This window comes from Ylistrum balloti, unplaced genomic scaffold, assembly GCF_031769215.1.
Source record: "Ylistrum balloti isolate Yb309-2 unplaced genomic scaffold, AGI_CSIRO_Ybal_v1 Utg369568, whole genome shotgun sequence".
Lineage (NCBI taxonomy): Eukaryota > Metazoa > Mollusca > Bivalvia > Pectinida > Pectinidae > Ylistrum > Ylistrum balloti.
The window spans coordinates 1,147,259-1,156,940 of record NW_026781865.1 but is presented as its reverse complement, the minus strand read 5'-3'; the positions used below and the strand labels follow the sequence as shown (position 1 = coordinate 1,156,940).

Here is a 9,682-nt window from a genome sequence, read left to right as displayed (position 1 = left end):
TCATTTCCAATTTCAAACATTTAACAATCAACATGAACAATATCTATATATACTGATATAAGAGTTTGAAATTTTGTCAAATCTATTCACAAACTCAAAGAATTTTTAAAAAAGTCTGAACACAACCAAAAAAGATCCCAACGAGATGACCATGATATATATGTATATATCCACCATTTTCCGATATTCCTTATATACAGAAAATGAAATAACTACCCTTGATTCGCATACATTTGTGGCCAATGACCCCAACATAACTGGAGAATATGGAAGGAAAATTTCAGGAGTAAATTGCAAATTTCTCGGATTTGCTTACATGTGAACTAATATCAGCTGGGAATGGGGCCCGCAATTGTCCCAAAAGCCCTGAAAAAAACCCTGGGTATTGATTTTTTAAGCATACACAGTAAGAAAAGCTTAGGTACTCACCTGTAGCCTTGAATGACAGACCATTAATGGGTGCTGAGCATGTTGCCGGAGATGTGAGAATGTTGGATGAGCCAGAAGGAAGAAAGGATGATGAGGGCGGTGATGCTGTAATATATAACGTTGTTAACATATCTATGAGGTAATTAGCTTACGCCTGATAATAAGCCTATCTATATTTGTTTTGAACTTGAGACAGAGAGTATGTGTTTGAAATTCTTAGACTTGTGCCATTGATCTCATATATAATTAAAAATAACCAAAATACACCAAGAAGGAATTTTAACAATGCAAGTATCAACCGCAACAAGCTCAGGATAAGTTGGTAGTAGGTTTATGAATGTTGTCAGCTGATTTCGCCCAAACCATGTGGGTTTAATTAAGAAAGAATTTTAATACACTGCTTTCTTTAAATGTAATCATGTTCTATCCGTTTTGCTTTATTAACATGAAGTCACCAAAATTAATCAAGTAAAGAACTTGCGTTAGCATACAATGTGCAAATAAAATCAATTTGTGTATTGAGAAGGGTTCATTAAACTTGTACGTTTTTATCTTTTTTTCCCCCTTGTTATAGACTCCTGCAGTTAAATGTCTTGTAATGTCACTTTTGAAGTGATATTGAATCACTCTAGTTCTGGGAATGATTGGCTACAGAAATGCCAGACACTTCAGTTTCAACTACTGATACTTATAAGCTGAGGGTGCAGCATCATGTCAATGGCTCTCAGCACAATGTGACTGAAAATTGATCAATAGTTTACGAAGAGACATACAATCTGCTAATATAATCACTTTTGACCCAACCTCTTTGCTCTTGATAATTTTCTTTATTCTGTAAATTTAAGGGCATGCCTCAAGTATTATTTTTTGAGATATGCCCTATCAGCCAATTTGACCCCCTAGAAGTGTCAATCCAAATGGTCTGAGGATGTTACAATCAAGCTGTTCTGAAAATGTATTTTAAAAGGAAAAGGCTCATGAAAAAGTCTGCCACAACACGCATGTACTAAGCATTCTATTGATATGCAAAATGATACTTCCTCCTTATAGTCTTATTCTAATAAAAAGAAAGTTTTGTAGTTGATGAAGGAGCTAATTCTTACCTGCTGTTGTGGTCACACACTGTGGCCTTGTTGTTGTACTGCTGATGAACTGTAAATAGAACAAACTGCGATAAAAAAATTGTTAAAATTTTACTGCAAGGTTGGATAGATATAAAACAGTTTTTGAAAACTAGACAAGCTTCAGGTTTCTTAAGAGGAATGTGAGACAAGCGTCATAAACAATTTGATGATTTCAATTTTTGGTGAATTCTTCCTGAAACATGTGAAGCTGCTTTCAGATGAAATACAGTATTCATCTCGATTTTTTAAAAGTATTTGCAAAATTGGCAAAAAAATCACGCTATTTTAGAATGTCAAGAATTCTAATAAAAGTCTACTTGGTGAATATCTCACCAAGCTGTTGTTCCTTAACAGTCACAATACAACTCTGTAAATGGCTCAAGGACTACCAATAGTTGACCTTGCGGTCAGGGTAAAAGTTTGACATTGGGCAAAAGTATGGCAGCATTCGTGACAATACCATCAAAGGAAACACCTGCAAACTGTTTTGTATATCATCGATCAACATTTGTACTTTTTGAGAGGAAATCTGTCAATATTGTTGCCAAAATACCGTCAATTATCACTGGTGTTACAGTATATGTAACATGTATCTCAAGAACATATCCAGAGTTGAAAAGTAAAAAATGTAAACACAATGGTTGGTGACATTTTCCTCACCATTAATCTTCTGCAATATGACCCATGACCATTGTACCTATATAAACCAATGTTATCATCATCCAAATAAAAAAAAACAAAATTCCAAAAACTGATACAAATAACAACACAGAAATTAATAACATCTTATTTGACACAAATATGTTTTTCAAGAATCTTGAAATGGCATGAGCTGTATTCACAGGTCTTAAGTAAGGTACTGTAATGCACTCTTGGACAGATTGTGTGAAATAGTATATTAAAATTTTCTTCTATAATGAATTTTACAAATATAAGAAAGCAGTGAAAACAATTTAAGTTCATCAAGTGTATCGATGATGTTGCCTCTGATGTGTAATTATTACACCTAGCTTCTGTAAACAAACTGTACATATAAAGTACATATGTTGTATTCTCTATACAACTTATTTGGTTTTATGAGAAATAAATGAATCTTAAATCTTTCACAGTTTTGAAAATTACTTTACACTGAGGAAAAATTGCAATAGAAAACTTTGTTAAGTGTTTGGTCAAAACCTTATCCAGGATTGGTACAGACATTTTACTTTCAAAACATTTTCCTGTTGATGTGGATATGCTGTCCTGATAGGGGAACCTTAGAAAAATATGACAGTGATATGACAAATCTGAATTCATGATAAACCTAACACCACATTTGAATTCATAGTAAACTTGATTTATGGTAGAAACAAGCTACTGACATAATATTTTATAAGGACAAATGCCTCCTGAGAATAACCTTGTAATGACAGTTGCTATGTATGTATTATAAATACTTACAGATTCTGGAGAGGGCGTGCTAGCAGGGTTGGTACTGTCCGCTAAGGCAGTGGCCGTGTTACTTCCCTGACCACTGTAATAACAATCCAACAAGTAAACATATCACATCAAGGACCATGGATATCAATATGAGAATACAAAAAAATAAACAAGAGGCACAATGGGCATGCATTGCTTACCTGTATTCATAGTTCATCAAAAATAGAACCAGTATTTTTCACAAATACATTAACACACACACCATTGGCATTCAAAATGGGCACATCCTATCAGTTTTAACCAATTTCTACAACAAAGTTTCTAACATTTAACTCTAAGCATTGACAGCTTGAGATATGACCTGAATTATTGGTTAATTATCATCTCCTTTTTTTCAAAATTTATCAGACTTTGACCTAGAAACTACTTTCTATGACATTGAATATGCTTCAAGCCCATTTCTTTTTAGCAAACTTTGTCAAATACCATGCTCATGTGCCTTTTGGTTAGTCAGAAGAAGTTGTTTAAAAGGTGTTTACAAATCTGACCCATGACTGTGAATAAGGGTAAATGTTATGTCTCTTCACAAACTTTGTTGGGCTACCTTTCAGTAACCCTCCAGTCAAGTATCATGGCATTTGGTCTGCTGGTTATTGAGAAGAATTTGTTTAAAGGGAAAAGTTGAAGCTAGACAGCCGGACACAGCATCATAGCATAAGGTCACCTGGCCCTTTGGCAGATTAATTACTATAAAATCACTAATTAAGATAATCACTGTAAAAATCATTAATTTTGTGTGAGGGACTAATTTTCATCATTGTTGATTTTTTGGGTACTCTCAATACCAGAATTCAATGTAAAGGAACTGCTAGATTTAGTATAAGTAGCTGTATGGAGCTATCTTTATCCACAGCATCAAGCGTTAACAACAAAGTGTTTCTATTGAAAAACCATGACAAATGAACCCTATGAAAATGTATAATTTGATAATAGTAGCTGCATGAAATATGATTTTCCACTATGCACATTAGCTTAAGGATTTTTATTTGAAATAGAACCTATTTCAGCAATAGTTGACCAACAGGGTAATCAATATCAAGCAAAGTGATAAATTATAAGTTCACCTTGACCTCGAAAATTGGCATCATTTGATCGTGTCCAATCTTTAAGGCAATTATTCAACAAATGCAAATTTACCATTGATAAATATATGCCCTCATTATTTATATACACACATTAACATAAGACTAAACCAATTTGTTTCAAAACCATTAGGCACATTTATATCATGGAACTAAGAACTGACAGACAGGATGAACACAATATCCCAAATGTGGATGTTGAAAAGAAGTAATTGAATTGGTTGACAAACAAGTTTGCCTCTTCAGACCAATTTGATTAATGAACACCTTAATCAAAAATTTCTTGTTCAAGACCCATGAAACAATTATATTGGTGACTTTAGTTATTACACAACCTACCGTTGTAGTTCCAGAATTTCCTCTGCTATTTGCCTGCCAATGCGCCCAGCTCCCAAACGTGTTCCTCCAGCCATTCCTGGTACATTGAGTTGCCCACGTTCAGACTGGCTTTGTATTTCTGAGGAAGGCAATGTGCAGTTTAAAGCAAACCTGATATAAATAAAATGACTTCTTTTTCCTTTGATAACATTGTAAAAGAAGGAAAAGACATTATGAATGCTGGTTTGTTTCAGTTACAATCAAGAGAGAGGTATATCCTTACCCAATTCGTTGTCTTCATAATTATTTTCTTCACTATCAAATCCTATCCCAGAAGTCCCTGTACTTATTTCTTGTCCTGAGCTGCTGACTTCCTGTGAACTGTTAATATAAAATGAAAAGTCAGAATTGGCATTTGAAAAATCACTACAACACAAAAGCTTTTTGTTTCACAATTTTGATTTGAAAGATTAACGCCCTATTAAAAGAGAAATGGCAATAAATTGAATCTCATTAATGACTTATCTTAAACAACGTTTCAATGAAAGATAATTGTCCTTATTTAAAGAGATGATAATGAATTGAAATAATAACATTTGATTGAAACTGTATACCTGCTGGAACATAACTGATTGCTACTAAACTATTTGTTCAAATTATCTGAAGGTGATACTAACGGTATGATGGTGTTTGTGGACACAATGTACTCGACTTCTTTAGTCCAGGGATTATGAAAACTAAAGACACGAGATCGCAGGTGAATAAATGACCCGTCCTTGATTTTGAATCGGTAAACACATGTCTCCACCTTCTCTTTTGACTTCAGCACTGTAAAATGAAACAAGAGTGCAGCAAATGCTACAAACAACGCCTCACATACAAGTATTAGGGTGAGGATTCACCAACCAGCAACCTGCTGCAATTTCTATCTCAGTTTTTGTAAAAACTTTCAGCTATAACTCAACGATAATCTAATTTGCCAGGGTACAGATGACTTCTTTTATATTACAATTTACTTTAACAGTGAAATACTTTTTATTCCTCATGTTTGTACAAAACAATTGACTTTTGATGCAAAGAAATTCTTCAACTTTAATGTAAATACAATTACTTCCTACCTTTTCTGTGTGTTTCCGCCATTTCTAAGACGTCATCTTGGTGATAGTATTCATACACTGATGTACCCAAAAGCTCCTGAGGAAGGTACCCTAGTAAGATGGTTGCCCTAAAGTAAACCAACATTCAATGTATCAATATCAAAACTCAATTATTAACAAAATTTTTCATTAACTCATATAATTTAAATCTTGATACTATTTCATCATCATACTATACATTCTTAAGTGATTGCTTACCTAGTCCAATGTAACAATGTCTCTCACTGAAAGGGCAAAACTGATACAACTATGGGAAACTATGAAAAAATTCATGATTGAAAGGGGAAATATTCATGTCCAAACAAAGCGCTTGTCTGTTCATTCAGATGGGTAGATTTTGTCAACAGACGAATAAATTATAAAGTCAACTAGTCTGTCAGATGAGATTTTCTCAGATTATTTTATGTAAAAAATGTAAAACTGTCTACCTATCAATTGGTCATTATCCAATCCTTTCGTGTGACACTTGTACAAAACCCTGAAATTTTTGCCTATAAGCAGGTAAGTTTGTGACTTCTAGGAAGAAAATTAAATACAGCAGAACAAGTTTTTTTTTTTATCATAATTGTGACATGTGACCATATAAGGTTTCTGCAAAATTTTTATTGCAATAAATATTTTATTTCACTCTTCAACTGAGGAAAACCAAACAACATTGTAGTGAGATATTTTATTTGAATTAAACGGGTAATCAACATGATCTTTAGCAAATATTTTCTTGAATTTGATGACTAATTAAAAATGTAATAAGAGGCCTAACTGGTCTACAGCGCTCACCTGGTATATATCTCAGTTTTTAAATTCACTTAAAAAGTTGGTATATCAAGGTCATTTATTTTCACAAAATTTTGTCGGGCTTCATCCTAGCAACATACCTGCCAAATATCATGCTTTTAGGCATTTTAGCTCATAAGAAGATGTTATTTATGTGTTTCAACATATTTGTGACCCCTGTAACCTTGAAAATATGTCAAGGTCATTTATTTTTGCTAAGTTTTTCAGTCTTCATCCTAAGAACATACCAACCAATTATCATGCCTCTAGGCCTTTTAGTTCCTGAGAAGAAGTCATTTAAAAGTTTTTAAAAATTTGACCCTTGTGACCTTTAATATAAGTCAATGTCATTTCTTCTCACAAACTGTCTGGCTTCATTCTAGGTACAAACCAGCCAAATATCATGCCTCTAGGCCTTTTAGTTCATGAGAAGATGTCACTTAAATGGTTTTAGAAATCTTACCTCTGTGACCTTGAATACAAGTCAAAGTCATTTCTTTTCAGAAACTTTGTTGGTCTTTATCTTAGAAATATACGAGCCAAATATCAAAAGATTTGGTCCATTGGTTATTGTGAAGAAGTTGTTTAAAGGAAATAGTTGAAATCTGAGGCAGTGCCATAGCATATGGTCATTTGGCACTTTAGGCCAGGTGAGGTAATGAAAATGATACAGAAGTTAATCTATAGCCTACACGATAATGTTTACATGAAATCTATGCTTGAATATTCTTCACAGCCTGTCAGAACAAGTACTTTAAATCTAATGATTTTGAATGTGTTTGCTGGGTCTTGGCCCTGAAAATGCATAATGAAAATAAGATTCTATGTTTTATTCTAATGTTAGTTTCCTCGGCTTTGATATCCATCATGTAAACCTAGGTAAATCTAACAAAGATGAAAGCTGGCTAATTCATAACAGATGAAAGTTGTTTTTTGAGTCTTTCTTTTGATCTAAAATGATGACAGTCTGCATAACATTTGAAATTTTTACAAAGGCTGATGTCAGTCAAAAGATTAAAATTTTCATTTCTGATACTAAGAATACAACATTGTCAAACCTACCCTTGGTCAATGTAGGAGAATTTGCCATCAATACTGTGTTTGGAGATGTACTCTATTGGGCGGACGTTGATCTTGTCGTTAGTGGGGATTTGTATCTGGTCTAGGGAGGACTTGACTTGACAAACTGCTACCAGACAACTGAGGTTACAGTTATCCTCTGCATCATCTGTCTCGCCAAGGTCGACTTTAGATGTTGACCAGGACTTCAGGTACCCCGTACAGTGAATCAGTATGTAGGATTTCCGGTCTGTGAATGGCAAGAATCAATTTTTAAAAAATAGCCATTTTTATATCAAAGAAAGAAGAGAGTCATTAATTAACTGTTATTCTGTTAACTATATCAATTTAAAAATTAAAGGCCTTAAAAGCCTGTGGGACAGATGCAAAAGAAATTTGGATAAAATAGTATATTTAATGCAATCTCTACCACACATGAGCCAAAGAAAAATGTGAAATGACAGAGGCTCACCTGATCAAGTAAATATCATTACTCTACCCATATTTGAAATTTTGTTAAATCAACTGTAAGAACTTATTCAAAATGTTCTCAGAAAAAGAAATGCAGATATTTATGGTAATTTAATCCTTCCTTTCCTGCCTTCTCATTATTTCTGTTGATATCTCCTTAACACAATATTCAATTTTTTTTTATTACACTTTTTATAAATTAATATAAATCATATGCCAGAGGTCAATGTATAAGGTCAATATATGTCACAGCTCAAATAACCATCAATAATTTTATTTTGCACATTGATATCTTTAAACAAGTTATGTCAAGGGTTAGTATGTAGGTCACCCAACATCACAGGTAAAAAAAATCATCAATAATATCAATATAAGCCAAATGTCTATATATGTCATCAAAGGTCAAATATATCATTAATATAAATCAATGAAATATACTGTTCATTTGCACTTCTTACTGAAATGTCAAGTCATGTCAAAGGTCAATATTGAAGTAACCAATGGTCATAGGTCAAACTAGAGGCCAAATGGGGCTGCAGTGCTCACCTGGTATACATATATATATATACCAACCAAATATCATGCCTTTAGGCCTTTTAGTTCATGAGAAGAAGTCTTTTAAACTTTTTAACAAATTTGACCACTGTGACCTTGAATATAAGTCAAGGTATTTTGATTCCCCAAACTTTCATCATAGGAACATACTAGTCAAATATCATGCTCCTAGGCCTTTTAGTTCATGAAAAGAAGCCATTTAAAGTTTTAACAAATTTGACCCCTGCGACCTTGAATGTAAGTCAAGGTCATTTGATTTCCAAAACTTTCATCTTAGGAACAAACCAGCCAAATATCATGCCTCTAGGCCTTTTAGTTCTTGAGAAGAAGTCATTGAAAGGTTCTAACAAATGTCACCCCTGTGACCTTGAATATAAGTCAAGATAATTTCTATTCGCAAACTTAGTCGGGCTTCGTTCCAGGAACATACCAGCCAAATATAAAAACATCTGGCCATTGGTTATTGAGAAGAAGTTGTTTAAAAGACGACAGGCCACGGCGTAAGCTCACTTGGCCCTTTGGACCGGGTGAGCTGATAAGTCATCATTTTCAATCAACATTGGATGCTTTTATTCATGTATTTTTAAATGTCAATATACAATTTCAGGTCAAGTTATAGTTCTTTCAGTTGAGAAAATACACAACGGTAACTTGTTTGTCCCTTGTCTAACATGGTCTTTCACAGCAAGAGCAGTTTAAATGGCATGACAGTTTTTTACAGAATTCCCCATGATATGAACCTAACATTAAAATCGTAATAGTAGCTTACATATACATCTGTTACACATTTTAACAGACAGAACAAGATTACAATTAAATCAAACATAATTCAACCACTCATTGAAATTATCCAAAATTGTATCTGTCTCTTTCACCTCCATAATGTGACATACTGCTAATTAATTATTTCACAAAGATTTTTTTTTCACTCTCAAATGTTCAGTATTACTCTCAAGTAACCTTGTCTAAAAAAAAAACCCAAAAAGAGTCATTTTTCATAAGCCTTTCCTGATCACCAACTGAAATTTCATGAAAAGTTTACAGCTTAGGTGAGCTAAAAAGTCAACAAAATTATATAAGACTAAATACTTGGCTACAATAACACAATTTTTGGCTGAGACATTTCAAAATGTCTATAAAACTATTTTCATGAAATTAACAATATCTGTTGAAATGCAGACCAGTCTTAAATCATATCATTACAAAACCCTATAAGTAACAGCCCCAAGTTTAT

General features: G+C 33.4%; 1 protein-coding gene across 1 annotated transcript in view; it reads right to left on the bottom strand.

Moving 5' to 3' along the window:
* Nucleotides 1–9,682, bottom strand: part of LOC132561955 (protein cycle-like) — a 97,897-nt gene that overhangs the window by 8,018 nt on the left and 80,197 nt on the right. Inside the window, exons 11-18 of the mRNA XM_060226712.1 lie at nt 7,426–7,672; nt 5,551–5,657; nt 5,110–5,260; nt 4,716–4,813; nt 4,454–4,571; nt 2,994–3,066; nt 1,533–1,581; nt 430–534 (exon numbers count right to left, since the gene is read on the bottom strand). Coding sequence (XP_060082695.1) covers nt 430–534; nt 1,533–1,581; nt 2,994–3,066; nt 4,454–4,571; nt 4,716–4,813; nt 5,110–5,260; nt 5,551–5,657; nt 7,426–7,672 — 948 coding nt within the window. The remainder of the gene's footprint in view (nt 1–429; nt 535–1,532; nt 1,582–2,993; nt 3,067–4,453; nt 4,572–4,715; nt 4,814–5,109; nt 5,261–5,550; nt 5,658–7,425; nt 7,673–9,682) is intronic.